This window comes from Rhizophagus irregularis, chromosome 17 (assembly GCF_026210795.1).
Source record: "Rhizophagus irregularis chromosome 17, complete sequence".
Taxonomy (NCBI): domain Eukaryota; kingdom Fungi; phylum Glomeromycota; class Glomeromycetes; order Glomerales; family Glomeraceae; genus Rhizophagus; species Rhizophagus irregularis.
This window is the reverse complement of record NC_089445.1, coordinates 1,838,325-1,854,504: the sequence shown is the minus strand read 5'-3', so window position 1 is coordinate 1,854,504 and position 16,180 is coordinate 1,838,325. Positions and strand designations below refer to the sequence as shown.

Sequence of the window (16,180 nt, the reverse complement as noted above, 5' to 3'; positions counted from 1 at the left end):
GCATTATAGGAAAAAATAATCTTATCAACATTTGGTTCACATATTACCTAGACTATCTCACAAAACAATGTACTACCTAAAAGCCTAAGTACACACGATCTTCATAAATTTGATGTGATGGCTAGATGAAAGATATTCCTTTTTAATCATTTCATTTAAATTCAATATAAAATAACAAGCAAATAACTATTCTCAACAAAATTCTTTATTATATAACGGAATTTCCACTAAAAATCATTATAGTTAGTATAGCCATGGCTTACGATCCGAAACTTCCTATCGAGAAAACCAGTACTGATGTAACAGTAACCGAGGAAGGAGCTACCTTCACTACTAAATTTAAAGCCCCAACCTTTGAAACTGGTGATCGGGCAAGGTGCCCCAGATCCTAACCAAAGTGTCTACTTTGGAACAGTAACCGGAACTACCACTCAATTTATACAAAGAAATGACAAATGAGGATGGTAATTTATATATAAATGAAAAAGTTGTTACCTCTGTAACAGTCGACAAAGAGAATAACTCGCAACAAGCATTTCCTGGCAGTTCGACCGAATCAATAGATAATTTTGTTCATGATGGCACTCTTACCAGGTACATTTCATTTTTTTTATGATTTTCTATCATATTAATCATCATATTATTAATAATTTTATAGTCCTCATTCTTAGAAATTACCGGCGCCATTGGTTATTACTCATTAGTTTCGAAATGTTCATTTAAATTTTATAAGTTCTTAATTACTCTAAACTATCACCTGTACGCATTATATGTAATTAAAAAGATAAAGTCCAATGTTTGAGTATTAATTTTATTATTCATTAAATAAACACACGTATATTTTAAAAATCAAATGAATTCTTTATCATATTTTTGTAAAGTAATACGTGAGAAAGGTCGGTTAACTAAGTAAAAAATGATAGATCGAAAGACCGGAGGAATGTAATGATTGAAATAAATGATGCTATCAAAGAGCTTTCACTATATTAGATTTCCGAAATAAATTATCCCACTCATACACTACCACCCACACAGACTATGTAAAATAATATCCCCCTAAAGGGAACTTCTCTGAGATCAAGTAATTTCGAGACTACAGTATGAATTCAAGGAAATTAACGATTGGGTTTAAAAAAAAATAATAAATGCAATATTTTCGCTATTCATTTTCACAACATTCTGATCCGCCTTATATTCATGTTAATGTGTTAAGATATTTCGATTTTTTTACTGATCGCAAGTACGATTCTGCGCAAAATATCACATTTGATATATTGCGCCAAATTACTGCTGGTTTGTTGTAGTGCTTCGACCCGGGTCAAACCGGATATTTTTCATCCGGTTTATAATCCTGAAAATCCGGATATCCGAAAAAAAAAAAATCCGGATCAATCCGGATTGATCCGGATACGGGTCGAGGCACTAGTTTGTTGATCGTTCTACAGTTTGGTTCTGATTTTAGTGTAACGCGATCAAAAATGCCGATCGACTACTACTGAATCTAGTGACTCTTTGCAAAAAAAAAAATAATAATGATGTAACTTGATTCTATAAATCTAATGACATATGCAAAAAGTATAGCGTATTTATTGAAATATTATTTTTTTACTCTCTCGTAAAATTTTCTTGTTGTTCATTTCCCTTTCATCTTTTCAAAATAAACCTAAAGTAAAATTTTCTTAAAGTAAAATTTTTCTTAAAGAAATATTATCGTAAAATGCTTGCATGGTTAAAGGACATTAATTGTTGTCACGTAGCCCTATTCCTTGCTATAGCAAATATAATTGAAGTCATCTGTTACATTCACTATTCCATGCAACTAGACATGAATATGGGAACATTAGACTTGAAGAATAATGATTTACAAAAAGAAATTGCTCGATTAGGTGCCCAAAATAAGGTAATTATAAGAAAAATAATAGTTTTTAATCGAAAGTCAAAAAGCAAGTGAAAAACTGAAATGTCTTTTTACAGATGGCAGAAATGGTTATGTCATTATATTTTAATAACAATCATAACAATCATAACAAGCCGTGCTCTTGTCAATTCGCTAAATCAGAAAATTAATGTAAATTAAATAAAAGGATTTCGTCTGATAAAATAATGTAAAAAATATACTAATCTTTGCTAATTAAGCCTTTTACAGGTATCGCTGAACTTTTATGGATAAACTTCTTGAATAATTCTTTAACCACGATTCTATACTGGATGTACGGAAGTTACTACATTTGCTAAGGATCAATCGGAGTAATCAGCACAGTTGAAAAAAAAAACTGATTACCCATTATAATATTTAAACGCTTTTATTTTTATTATGTAATCTATGTAATGCAATAATTTGAAATAAATTTATATTTGCTTCTTTGCTTTGCTTAATTTAAATATCTGAAGTCAGATAAGCAAATAAAAATAAATGTAATAAAAGAATTGAAGTAGTAGGTCTAATGGGAGGAAGCATCTCGAGCCCTAACTCATAAGATGAGAGTTCCTTCCTGCTACTTCACATTACTATCTAAGTTTTCGTTGTTTTCGTTGTTTTTTGCTATCTATTCATAAACCAATATCATCTAAAGTACTAATGTACCCATGCTTCTTCTTGATATTTCTCTTAAACCATAACCTTCTTAATATTTCCACCTAATTCACGAATTTCTTAATGTACTTATGTTATTAAATTTTGTTAAAGTCTTGTAACGACAGTTTTTTGTTTATACGCAATGTTACTTTTTTTGTACTGTAAATTGTAAAACAAAACGTTCCTTTGAAACAAGTAGTAACAAGAGAATTAACTTAAAGGCCCTTTGAAATCTTGGAGAAATTTCTTTTGTTTTGTGTAATGCTTTGTTTTATCTTGCCTAATAATAATACTGTAAATTTATTTTCTGACTTTTTTACGGTAATAAAATTTGTGAGTTTATATTTTTATCTTTCTTTGCAGTATTAAATTTTAACAATCTACCTGAGCTTTAGCTAAACAAAAAAAAAATTTTTTTATTTCGATTAAAAGTTTTTACTATCCCGTCTTTATTTAAAAAAAAAAATCGCAAAAATTTATTTATAATTTAGTAATAGAATAATGATTTCTGTTTAAAAAATTTATAACATTTTTATGAAATATTTATCGTAAAATTTCTTTTGTGGCATTATGAAATACTTAAATTATAATTCATCGCACTTGTCAAGTTATAAAGGAAAGATCTTTATTCTATATAAAATAGACTAAATAGACTTTCATGTAATAATACTTTTTCCCAAGCTTTTCTTCAAATAAAGTTAACGGAAATAAAAATGAAGAAAAAAATCCTAAAAAAAAAAGAAAAAAGACAAATACATAAACTCAATTGTGTTTTTTTAATAAAACGGAACAAATTATAAATAAAATAATCCAAGATTTTAATTATTTATAATTGATATTTATCTCATAATCTTCGCGTCAAAAACTTCACTTCTGTTCATTATTGCTTTCAGGATCAGTAGGATTAATAAGATCAATGCCATTAAGTTCTGAAATTACTTGTTGAATGTTTAGATTGTAAATCTAAATTATGAAAGTTTTATATAATTTTTTTAACTTACTTTTATAAAGTGCAACGAATTTACCATTTGTGTTGGGAATACCATTAAGAATTCCAAAAAATAAGAATTTGTTAATTGTAAATAAAAATAATACGTAAAAAAATAATATAATTATACTTACAAGATATCCATGTATAATCTTATTATGATATAACCATGCCCATTGTCTCTTAAATATTTTTCTAATGTTCCACCGTCTGCATATTCAAGCAAGTAATTGTTCGTCTAATATATTTAATATATAGGTATCACATTATTTTTGGATGAGAAGCAATTATTTCATAAAGCAAATATACGAGATTATCGCAAAAATGATCAGCGTAACAATTTTGTCACGCGCACATGATTTTTATTTTGTTTAATTGTAATATAAACTCTCCTTTATATGGGAATCCTCAAATTTCATGTCAGCAACACCCACAACGCCTACACCTTCGATTTCAGTAATGAAAGAAGAAAAAAGTAAGTTTATATTCTTTTCTCGGCGCCCTCTTGATAATTAATAAAGTTTTTCTTTATGAACGATCTCAGTTAGTTTAGATCATAGTTGGTCTTTGCTAAACTTTTTGTAACACCGTAAAAAAATGTATGCCAAAAGAAAAGAACACGTTCGATATGTATGCAATCTCTCAAGCTTGTTGAACTATAAACAAGGCACGGAAGAAGTGAAACGGGCTGGAAGGGCGTTTGTTTCTTTTCAAGTTAAGTACTTTTTCTTTTCTTGGCTGGCAGGAAATCACCCACACTTCCTGACTACGATCGGAAGTGATGATCAGCGGCTCATGGTGGTTCTGTTCTGCCTGCAGTCTTTTATACCGCGACCGGAGATGCATGATTTAATTTTGTTTCTTTTTGGCTGTTACTGAATATAATATCCTATTATATAGAATGAAAAGTAATCGCGGGTAATCAAGGAATTTTGGAGCGTTTTGTCAGCAGAAAAACGGAAGTCATATACTCGTTCTCATACCGAACTCTTATCTACTAAAATGGTTGAAATATACACGATTATCTCTACGATTAGATATAGAGATTGAGAACATATATAGAAGTGTTATCAAAACATGTCTGGACGGATCGCGCATCAATAGTATCAAATTACTTTGTACTAAGCTTGTAGAAAAAAGTGAATTGATGGATAATTTCGTATTTTTGATCTAAGATTTGATAAGAACTCTGCCATATGAAGAGATAAGAAATGATCCGAGAGAATTAACCCTAATAATAATTATTTAGACAGCATCATGAAAAATGCTTTCCATGTTCCTGACAATCATATAGTACAATGGCCAAACACAGCCTTATCGGAAAGTAAAGTAAGGAAATTTGATGGTTCAAGGGCGAAACAGCCAGACTTTGTTATTTCAGTTAACTATCAATCTCAATCAGCAAGTGTAATCTAGCTAAGCCTGTCATGGATTTTCTTTGATCTATATTTCTAGAACCATAATGATATCCGCGATTAGCGTGATAATCGTGAATCTTTACATATTGCCTAGGGTGAACGTTACTTAACGGCGAAAGAATTTAATTATGCCATGATATTTTGATTTTATGGCAATCTATGATGGTGAAGAAAGAAATCTAGCAAAATTCTTGGTAGCCGTGGGAGTACTAATGAAGGATTAATAAATCAAGAAAAATTTAAAGTATCATCTGTTTTTGTAAATGAGATCATTCATTTAGTGATGAGTTATCCCTTATGTGGGTGGAGTGACTGGACCAGCTGAGAAAAAAAACGTTTCAAAAATTGTCTTTGCCTAATCAGAATTGGAATTTTAATGAAGGACTGTGTTGATTCAGTAACAGAGATCAAGATATTAGGTTTTCAATGTGTTGGTTATAAAATAGATTTCTATGTGCTTGATCTATTAGGGGATAGAATGAATAAACGCAATGAATCATATTGCACAGATATCGGTACCGTTTTTTCCATGCTTAGAAATCTGTGTTGTCTAAAATATCTGGCTTGTATTTTTATATTAAACACGTGTGTGCATAGATGGGGTGTGTGCATAGATGTTGTGTAGCTGTATATCGGAAAAAAAAATTCGACCTGAACAATTTTTCTATCTTTTTGCAGTGTATACCTCGATTTTTTTCTTGCAAAAAGTGATCGGCGTTCCGAACAGAACGCAAGACAAATAAGTGCATTATGAAATGTTTACTGTCACTGATTATGAATGAAGTGAATTGTCAGGGGGCACTTTTTTCCTTTGCGCTTCTGTCTCCTACGGGTTCAACGGAGTGTCAACCCTTAGCCGAATTGCAAGAGGATATTCCTCTGACTTATCTATATCAAACACAATGAATTCACCTTTATGAAAGTAGATATCAATTACCATCGATGCATTTTTTACATCATACAGTGTATCGACCAGCTATCTTGGAGTCCTTAACACTTCCACCTTACTTAGATGAGAGATATTCTCTTATATAGGATGTAGGGACTTGTATTTTTGTGTTACATATATACTTGAAATATTTCGATGACCCATTCCCAAAAAATTGGCCAATTCGATTTTGTATGTACTCTAGAGCTAAGTATAGGCTTTCGAATATTTGATACGAAAATAGAATTATTAAAAATGATAGTTTCGAAATTGAAGATTACGAAAATACGTGATACGTAATTAGCAACCATCCTAGCGTCACCCGGTAAAAAATGGTAGACGGATTGATTTGCAAGTTATGACTTCGGACACGGGTTGGTAAAATCGATTTTTTTTAAAGTATTTCGATGAAAATCATAAATAAAAAAAAAGACAATAGAATTTATTCAAAAGATTTTATTTCAATTATAAAGTTTAATTATCATTTCCAATAACATTTTATTATTATTAAATCTTGCCATGTTTTTATTATAGTTCCATATATGACAATATTCACTTTTGCGAACATTTTTTAATCTTTTGCCCGGCTTTTGGTTTTGCCATTACAAATTTACAACTAAAAGTGTATCGGCAGCACAAAAGTTACTTTATAATTATAATTATAATATTAATATTGGTTAGTACACATCGAACTTTTAATATGGAATTATCTTATTTTTTTTTCCAGTTGATCAATAAAAATCTGACGATCCCTTATTTATCTAGATGGTTTCAATGATTCGATTGGGTAATAGCAATAAAATGTGCGGTTGACTGCGGCTGACAAAATTGTTGATTCTGATTGGTAAGCTTCAGATGTGCAATGATACTGTACATGTACATATTTTTAGCTCTCAAAATAATTTTTATTTACGTTCATTAAATTTGTTGTAATAATTTTCATTTTTCTGAAGTAAAAAAAGTAAAGAAAAGTAAAGGCAATAATTTTCATTTATTATAAAGTAAATAACAGTAATATGCACATGTGAAATTATTATTAATTGAAATTGTTAACAAAAAAAGCCAAGAAATACTAGTATGGAGATTTGAATAAAACATCTAAAAAATTTATGGAAATTTGTTGATTGGAATAAATATCAGGTAGATGCAATTTCAATTTATAATTAATTATAAATCATATGATTTAAATAACTTAATTACTTATTTAGGGTTATGTTACAATTTCTACTATTGATTCAACTACCAAATCAGAAGAGACTGATGATAGAGTAATCTAGATGGATGAAATAGAAAAAAGAAAGAAGTATATGGTATATGTGAAGAATGTAATGAACCTGGTACAGTAGAAACTTGGTTGAGTCAACCTTGCATTTCTAAAAGATTTAAGGAAAATTTTAAGTGGAAATAAAGATATTGATGAATTAATACAACATTCACAATTTAATGCTGTATATTGTCTTAAATGCCTTGAATGGATACCTTTTGAGAAATTTCAAAAATGTCACTTAAATTACCAGAGGAGGCTTTGGTAAAATTTATTCAGCTGAATGGCGCGAAGGAAATATTTGGTATTGGGATATTGAAAATCAAAAAATGACAAAGAAGTATAAATCGTAAAGTTTTACTAAAAAGTTTGGATAATTATTCTGAAATTAGTACAGATTTTTAAATGAGGTAACTAATTTATTGTTTATTATGTTTAAATTGTCATTGTAATTTTTATTAAATTTTTTTTTAAAATATTAGATTAAATCTTATCTTCAGATTTATATTCTGGATATTGTTAACTGCTTTGGAATAACTCAAGATCCAAACATTAAGATTATATGATGGTTTTAGATTATTGTGAAAATAAGAAATTATTATTTAAATAATTCTAATGATAATATGAAGCTTTTTAAATTATCAAGGATTGCAAATGGACTTTTAGGGATTCATATTGCTGAAAAAGTCCATAAAGATTTTCATATGTATATAAGTGATTTAGGAACGTGACAATCAGCAAATAATAAAGAAAATCAGATAAAAAGAAGGAGTTTATGGAGTAATAACTTATAGGCACCAGAAGATTCGTGAGAATATCAATATACAAAAGTAGCAATATTTATTCATTCGGAATAATTATGAATGAGTACCTTTCTGAAGAAATTTCAGTTAAAGATATTCCTTATGATTATATTTTAGCTATTAAAATATGTAAAGGATTTAGACCAAAGATTTCTGATTTATTATGAAACGTTGGGATGCTAATGCGGAACATAGACCAACTGCTGAAGAATTGTATAAAATATTAAAAGAATTGCATGAAGAAGATAAGAAATTCAATAATGAAATTCGTTGCCAAATGAGGGAATGTTATAGAAAAAAAAATTGAGAAACAGATCGAATGAAAATAAGTCCGAAAATATTAAAACTCATTCTCAAGCAATCTATACAAGTATATTTTTAAAATTTTAAAACTTTCCAGAACCAATAAATTCTTCAGATTTATCATCATTTCAATTAATTCAGGTAAATCTTCAATTTTGATTATAAAAAAAATCTTATTCAGTATTATCAATATCCAATTTTTTTTTAATAATAGATGATAGTCCATCAGTATCAGAAAATCTAAGTAAGTATAATCAATTAATAATTTTTGTAATTATAAATTTACTGTATATTTTATTTAACATTACGTTATTGCTTAATCTATAGTTTCAGAATGCTTTGATGTTCAATTTTATGAATCAGGTAAAATAATTTATTTGAAGTAATTTATTTATTTATTAATGGTTTTTTCGTCCAATTTTATTTAGTTATTTTAATAATAGATCTCAATGAAATTAATCAAGAAGAAGATAATTTGAATAATGAGTCTTAAATTATTGGTAGTTTTTTTCGGGAATAGTCAGATAAATTTAAGTTAGTATTTAAAAAATTTTTATTAACTTAGTTTATACTTTTGTTTATTTTAGTATTATATCTTAGCGGAAATTTTTATGGCAGGTTCTCGAGATTCGAGACATTTAAAGAATTTTTTTCTAGAAACATTCCATCTGTTGAACAAGTAATATTTCAATTTAGGGAAACGTGGCAAGACAACAATAAATACTATTTCCATAATATTATTTGTTAATTAAAGCAACATTCTATCATATGAATATACTTAACAGTTAATGTTAACGATAACGTACTTTTTAAAGAATCCGAAATGAAATTGGAATTATAACCGTTCTTTATATTAAATTCAGTTACATAGGTATAATACAGTAGCATCTTCACTTAAATATTTCTAATATTATAAATACTTTAATTATAGAACAAAGAACAATCATCATATACCTTTAGCTTATTCAATTCAATTCAATTCACCATAATATTAAAGATTTCACTTTTCCAAACGGGAGATTAGTACGGATTTCTTTTATTATAGTTAAAAGAATAAGGGGGTGGTAATTAACGATATTCCGTCAGAATAGATCTAAAGTACTTTTCACTATATGTAATATCTTCATGCAATTGTGACCGAAAAAAATTCCGAATATCATTAAAATTATAGAAAAGCCTGATTAGAAAGCCCAATAAAATTTTAAAATTATAGATAGAGTTTATTAATAAGGTATATATAATATAAATTAGGGCGAAATTTAATTCCGGCCAAAATTAATTATCCCCATTTGGCAAAAGAGTGTTGTTACACAGCTTATTATAAAATTACATGTCATATTTAACGGACCAATTAAAAACTTGTTTATTAGAATAAAAATCTTACGTCATGATACGCTGATACGCGCCTTTTTAAGTACAGAAATAATCTTTTTATAATCTTTGTTGACTTTGCTACTTTTTGGTAATAAAAACTGAAAACAAAACTTTGTTGACTTTGCTCTTAACTGATTTTTGGTAACAAAAAATTGAAAACAAAACTATGGACGCAACTAATTTTTATAACGACAAACCTGAAGTTGCCGAAAAGTTTGAATATATGGAAGATATTAGTCAGGTCACGGTAGCGTCAAGTATTCAATCGCAACAAACTAAACATTATTTAGCTAAGAGTGGTGGAACACAGGTAATTATTATAAATTTGAAGTGGCTTATCATATTTATATATTATCATTTTAACGCGTTTATATAATAATATATCTCGTCTATTAGAAACGTGCGTTCGTACCAACAGTGCCAAAGCCTTTCAAATTTCATACTGAATCGCGGGCCAACTCTCGTAATAAAGAAAATTCCCCCAAATCACCATTTATTCCTTTAGCTCTCAGTGTGAAACAATTTTTAGAAAATCCGACCAGATTCGATACTAAGGTATCAGATGATAATACGTTTCAAAAATCAACATCGTGATTTTGAAGCTAACAATCGCAATTTTTTCCTTTTAAAAAAAGTCTAGTAAAGTACGTTCAAATACCTTAACTGTACCGAAATCTCCGTTCTTGCGTACTAAATATAGGTCTAAATCCACTACGTAAGTTATACATCATTAATTAATTGAAGTTCAATACGAAAATCATTCATAAGCCGGGTAATTAATTATTAATGTATTTGATTATTGTTCAGTATATTGCCTACAGAAGAACGCGAAATAAGTGAAATGAGAGGTTATAGATTCAAGGCTAATCAATTAGATCAATTAGATCGAAAGGTAATTGTTCGTCTGAGATTTTACGCATAAAACATCGTTACATCGTCTCTTGCTTAAAATTTTAAATTCTCTTTTAAAGATCTTTGAAAATAGGAATTGCGGAATATCAAAAGTACAAAAGCCAAAGCCGACTGAACCATATTCACCGGCCATAACGAAACCTAAGCCACCAAGAACAAAGGGTCCTTCACCACCACATGTCGTTAAAGCTAATATGGTTCAGAACAATGGTGTCTCGTTTCATATCATGTGAAAAAATATACAACCTAACCGGATTAGACCAGTCTATCACATTATTTGTCACCAATAACGCTGATAAAACAGTGTGTCTTGCTACATTTAAAGCTTTTCGATTCTTTATACGAACGGATCAAATTGTTAATTGTCGATTAGTTGTATTTTTTTTAGGAAATAAAGTGCTGTCGCCTTAATACGTTTCATTTGATAATTAGCGTCTATTTATTAAATATTGTTATACCCTATTATGATATTTATATTACATCATAGAATAATAATAATAAGAAAAAGTTTGATTGTTGATTCTTGAATGGGTAACATTTGATAGATTTAAAGAATTGATAATGAATTTCCAAAGTGTATTCTGAAACATGGACTGATGGTAGAATATTTAATGGTTTAAGTTAATATTCATAACTTTTTTTTATAATTGTTTAATTATTAACTGGATCATAAGATTACTATATAAACACGTTTATAAATCAATGTATTTTAAGAATTGTAATAATTGTAATAAAAATTTGTTATTTCACAATTAAGATATGCCCTTATCAATCTATATGTTACGAGTTAAATCATGAATAATAATAATAGAATCGATTTAACAATGATCTTTCGATAATATGATCAATAATAACGGAATTATTATTGATAATATGCAAGAAATAGGATATGATGGAGTTTAGCTAGAGACGATCGGTTTCAATAATTTACCCAGTAATATGTCATTTAGCATAGTCTGTATTCTTGGGCAAAAATTATATGTATAAACAAGAAAATTTAATATAATTTTTTGAAAAAATATTTTTTCCAAATAAAAAAAAAAGTTTAACGCGAATAAAGACAAACTAACTTGAAAAATAATATACTCGATTAGTCTTTTATCACAAATCTCAAATAAAAAAAATTTCAGCTTAACAAAAACGCTAAGTTGTATTAAAGGATTAAACTCATACAAAAAACTATAATCAATTAATCAGGTGATGGATTGATACCACAGGATGAATATTCATGAAACAAAAACTATTTTTATAAAGAAACCTATAACTAAATATGATGATTAGATAAACATCGATTAGTAGCTTTATTTAAAAACTGTAAGAAAATTATACTTAACAAATTATATAATATTATAAAAATTATTTACGCGTCAACGTAATATATTTTATTATGACTCAAATGATGATATGAATTTTCTATTGCGAAATTCAATATATACATGTACATACTGTATATATTACGATTTGCTTTTTTATTATTTTATGCTGTTTTCGAAACGTCCCTATAAAAAATTTGCTGTAAAAACTCCGTAAAAATGAGCCTTTCACGGATCCATTCAATAATTCGATAAATTCTGTGATATAAGGTTATTAATTCCGCAAATATAAGCCTTTTACGGAAAAAGATGGAATATAAAACACGGATCGACTTTTTTTATAGGATATTCCACTTCATATTTTAGTGACATAAACTTCGTTTCAAATCTTATATATAATATAATAGTTATCATATCAACTTTTTGTGCATTCAAATATATTAAGATACGACAAAGTCTTTTATATAATTGAATTATTAATAGATACTCGTTGTTCAAAGTTAAAATAATCAAAAGATCTTTTGTAGTTTTATTGCAATTATTAGAAGTGCAAATTAATGATCTGTTTTAGAGTCACAGATAAAAGTTTATTATGTTATAAATCGAGTAGTAAGGCTCGAAACCTAAAAAATTTCTTTTGTTGAAGATCTGCGGTTTATCGTCACAAGGTGGTACTCAAATGCGTTTATCACCCTCTTAATCCTTTGCGTCATTTGCGTCAGCAATTTTGGATGTAAACTCTAAAAAATGGGTCGATAATAGTCATGGCTTGCATAAATTACAAGATTATCACATGTAAGATATGTAAGATATTCTCAAAAAAAAGATCTTGTTTTCAATGTTGCTTTTGTTGTTTCAATAAGGAAATCATTATTGCCGTAAATACCCGACATCTTTTCTGTTAACAATAACAAAAAATGCTTTTCATGTCACTCCAGATGATCATTAAGTACGTTCATAAACTTATTTAAAAGTGGGTCCCATCAAAGCCCTACCTTTTTTTTTAGAAAAAAACAATTAAATTTTTTTTCTTGTAAAATTTGTATTATTATTTTTTTTTTAAAAAAAAACAAAATTCCTTCATTACGCTCTTCATTTGTGCCTTGCCCTCTTTAGCTCAATTTCTTTTCTACCGATAACGTTTAACCAATAACTTTACAAAATGCAATCACCAACCAAAATTAAAATCCCTAAAATTATTTCCTTTGGAAGATTGATTGGTCCTGGAGGATGTAACCTAAAACCCATTGAAGAGGAAACTGGTACACATATTCATGTAATCACCGAAGCAAAACCACCACATATTGAAATTAAAATTAATGAAAAAATTACTCTTCTATCATGTAAAGATAGAATTAAAGAAGCAAGTGATAAATTAAAAAAGTTAATGAAAACAATCGATCTTGAGATGAAAAATCGTCAAAAAAATACTGTAAAAAAGAAAGTTAACAATAACAATCATAAAGAAAATCATTACGAAAAATCAAAACGTTGGAAAGAAAATAATTTGAAAAGAGAAAGAATAGCCTCTGAACGGAAATAACACAAATAAATCAACTCTCATATAGACTACGACAAAGTAAAATATAAAAAAAATTACGAGTTTAAGTAAATATTTAGTTATGTACTTAGAAAAAATACCTATGTAGTCTGTAATTAGTTTTGTATATCACTTTCTTTTTTTATATATGTATTGTTTTTTTTACGTAAATAAAATTACTTATTATTACAATAAAAAGTATTTTCAGTAAAATATATAAATTAACAATATATTCTAAGAAAAGATTATTGGTGTTTCTTACTAACGCGCACAATAAATAAACTGGACAAGAAAAATATAATATACGTTTCATTTAACATTTCATTTTATCCAAATTAATAAAGTAAAATAAAAAATATTGTTCCTTGATAGAAATAATAGTAATAGTCACATTATATCAAAAATAATTAATTTTGCAAATTTTTTGATTTACCATATTTTGAAATCTTAATTACTTACGGCCCTGCCACAAGGGACTTCCGAAGAAGCGCACTATGCTCCTCCCAATTAAAATTACGCATAGCACCATGCCGTACCACAACCAACCGGTCCTATCGTAGGACTGCAGCAGAAACTGGTACCTACGAGCTTACTAAAGGTAAGCGTCTATGCTCCAACCCTCGCATAGTACTATACCGCTCCAAAAATATTCCCAACCAGCCCTACTGTGAGACTGCAGCAAAGCTGGTACTCACAGGCTTACAAAAGTAAGCACGCTATGCTCCCGCCCATGCATAGCATCATGCTGCTCCAACTTAAAGTACCCAATAAACTTACCTTTGGCCTTATTCATTCACGCATAGAACTATACCGCTCCTAATTAAAAAAAATATTAGTTCTGAAAAATCTTGAAAAAAAGAAAGTTGCAAACAATTCATTTTGTTATTCAAGCCTGGATGAGATTTCACGCAAAAATTTTTCCCGATATAACTGAAATATTTCAAAGGATATTCATCAACATGAAATATGATGCTTAGTGATCTTACAAATGCATTTCAAGCCCTTAATCTCCACTAAAAAAAAGAAGATCCAAAAAAAAAGCAGATGGTATGAGAAGACCGAAAGGAAGAGATGATCTAAAAAAAGAAAGATTGAAAAAAAAAGAGAATCCTTGAAGAAAGACCAAAGAAAAGGAGAAAACCTAAAATAAAGACTGAAAAATCTTGAAAAGAAGATCAAAAAAAAAAGAGGAAAGACCGAAAAAAGGAGAAAACCTACAGTATAAAAAAAAGGTAAAAACAGTCTTAAAAGAAAGACCGAAAAACAAAAGAAGTCCTAAAAAGAAAGACCGAAAGGAAGAGAAGACCTAAAAAAAGAAAGATAAAAAAAAGAGAATCCTAAAAAGAAAGACCGAAAAAAAGTGTGACCGAAAAAAAAGAGAGAGAAGACCTAAAAAGCATGACCGAAAAAAAGAGAGAGAAGTCTTAAAAAGAAAGACCAAAAAAAAAGAGGAAAGACCGAAAAAAGAAAAAAACCTAAAAAGAAAGACAAAAAAAAGAGAAGTCCTAAAAAGAAAGACCGAAAAAAAAGAGAAGTCCTAAAATAAAAAAAAGACTAAAAAAAAGAGAATAATATAAAAAGAAAGTAGGGTCTTTTATATGTTTTTTGTTATCTAAATACCAAAAAATTCAAATCAAATCGGAATGACTCATGACTTATTTGGAATGACTCATGTACTTACAATCCGATTAAATAAATCAATATAAGCTCAGAAGCTCAGATATATAGTACATGTAAATCATATAATTAATTTGCCCCGTCTTTGATCACAATACTTACAAGCAGATATTGTATTATATCACAATTTTAATTAGTTAATTAAACGCGTATTTCAACGTATGTTCTATTGCTACAGAGAGGATATAAAGTATGTATGATTAATTCTTAATGTAATCAGTATGTACATCCTATTAAAAACAATGTCATGATTTTTTATTACACAAGTAAATGATTACATATTCTCCAACCACTTAAAATTATTTTTATATTTGGTAATATTAAATAAATATAATTTATTGCGTAATCGTCAATAAAAAGACATCTGAACTTATTTAGTAGATATCTTTCCAACCATATTAACAAATTTTACTCCGATTTACACAACGGATCAAACACGGAATAATTTCACGCCTCACAAATTATTGAATAATAGCAATGAACTCAACTTTAATTAGTAAAGTTATGATAAATATATTATAACGTAATACCGAATAGAAAGATACATTATATTCTCGTGACTTTTGATAATTGAACTGATTTACACGTTCCAATTCACTATATTTCAATAATCCTAATAATTTTCAAACGTAATATTACTAAGATATGATCATCAACTTACTGAAATTTTTGTCCACAATACGTTTAACGCTTTCAAACAATAATTATATAAATATTATTACAAAATAAGCCTAATAAATTATTTATTTAGTTTCAATTAATAGAAAGTGTAATACTGGCCATAATAAACCACGACTACTCGCTATATTTAATAATCTAATCCTTTTTTTGTGTCAGATTTATTATTAGGATACTTTTCGTAAATGAAAAAAAAAAGATAATAAGATGTCTAAAGTCTAAACTCTAGAAGACTATTCTCAAATGGAAATGTTTATAAAGTATCAATTAGGATAATTATTACGTTCTTGAGAAATTCTAGAATATTTTACTTTTTAAAAATAATATATTACTGATGGATAGAAGAAATCATAATTTAAGAACTATTCAACAATTCTCTGCATGTTTAATTCGTTATTTATGTGTCA

The 16,180-nt window shown here is 28.2% G+C and overlaps 5 protein-coding genes across 6 annotated transcripts; all 5 read left to right on the top strand.

Moving 5' to 3' along the window:
* Positions 1 to 1,717: 1,717 nt before the first annotated feature.
* Positions 1,718 to 2,235, top strand: OCT59_009133 (uncharacterized protein; the record flags this gene model as incomplete). The annotated part of the gene is made up of 3 exons (XM_066133336.1): positions 1,718 to 1,900; positions 1,982 to 2,068; positions 2,137 to 2,235. The coding sequence occupies 3 exons, from the start codon at positions 1,718 to 1,720 to the stop codon at positions 2,233 to 2,235; spliced, it is 369 nt and encodes a 122-aa protein (XP_065999786.1).
* A 3,830-nt stretch (positions 2,236 to 6,065) lies between these two features.
* On the top strand, positions 6,066 to 6,722 carry OCT59_009132 (uncharacterized protein; the record flags this gene model as incomplete). 2 transcript variants are annotated; one of them, XM_066133335.1, is made up of 5 exons in its annotated part: positions 6,066 to 6,101; positions 6,186 to 6,205; positions 6,266 to 6,283; positions 6,444 to 6,585; positions 6,675 to 6,722. In XM_066133335.1, 5 exons carry the CDS (start codon positions 6,066 to 6,068, stop codon positions 6,720 to 6,722), a joined length of 264 nt encoding a protein of 87 aa, XP_065999785.1. The 2 variants fall into 2 exon arrangements, with proteins under 2 accessions (XP_065999785.1, XP_065999784.1); XM_066133334.1 differs by lacking the exons at positions 6,066 to 6,101; positions 6,186 to 6,205 and having other exon boundaries at positions 6,268 to 6,287.
* Positions 6,723 to 8,139: 1,417 nt separating this feature from the next.
* OCT59_009131 (uncharacterized protein) lies at positions 8,140 to 8,772 on the top strand (the record flags this gene model as incomplete). The annotated part of the gene is made up of 5 exons (XM_066133333.1): positions 8,140 to 8,189; positions 8,377 to 8,420; positions 8,494 to 8,523; positions 8,607 to 8,642; positions 8,723 to 8,772. The coding sequence occupies 5 exons, from the start codon at positions 8,140 to 8,142 to the stop codon at positions 8,770 to 8,772; spliced, it is 210 nt and encodes a 69-aa protein (XP_065999783.1).
* Positions 8,773 to 9,667: 895 nt separating this feature from the next.
* Positions 9,668 to 11,332, top strand: OCT59_009130 (uncharacterized protein). The gene is made up of 5 exons (XM_066133332.1): positions 9,668 to 9,963; positions 10,050 to 10,208; positions 10,289 to 10,368; positions 10,461 to 10,545; positions 10,625 to 11,332. Exons 1-5 carry the CDS (start codon positions 9,820 to 9,822, stop codon positions 10,796 to 10,798), a joined length of 642 nt encoding a protein of 213 aa, XP_065999782.1. The 5' UTR covers positions 9,668 to 9,819; the 3' UTR covers positions 10,799 to 11,332.
* A 1,580-nt stretch (positions 11,333 to 12,912) lies between these two features.
* On the top strand, positions 12,913 to 13,608 carry OCT59_009129 (uncharacterized protein). Its single transcript, XM_025315258.2, has one exon. It carries the CDS (start codon positions 13,041 to 13,043, stop codon positions 13,419 to 13,421), a length of 381 nt encoding a protein of 126 aa, XP_025183334.1. The 5' UTR covers positions 12,913 to 13,040; the 3' UTR covers positions 13,422 to 13,608.
* Positions 13,609 to 16,180: the final 2,572 nt, after the last annotated feature.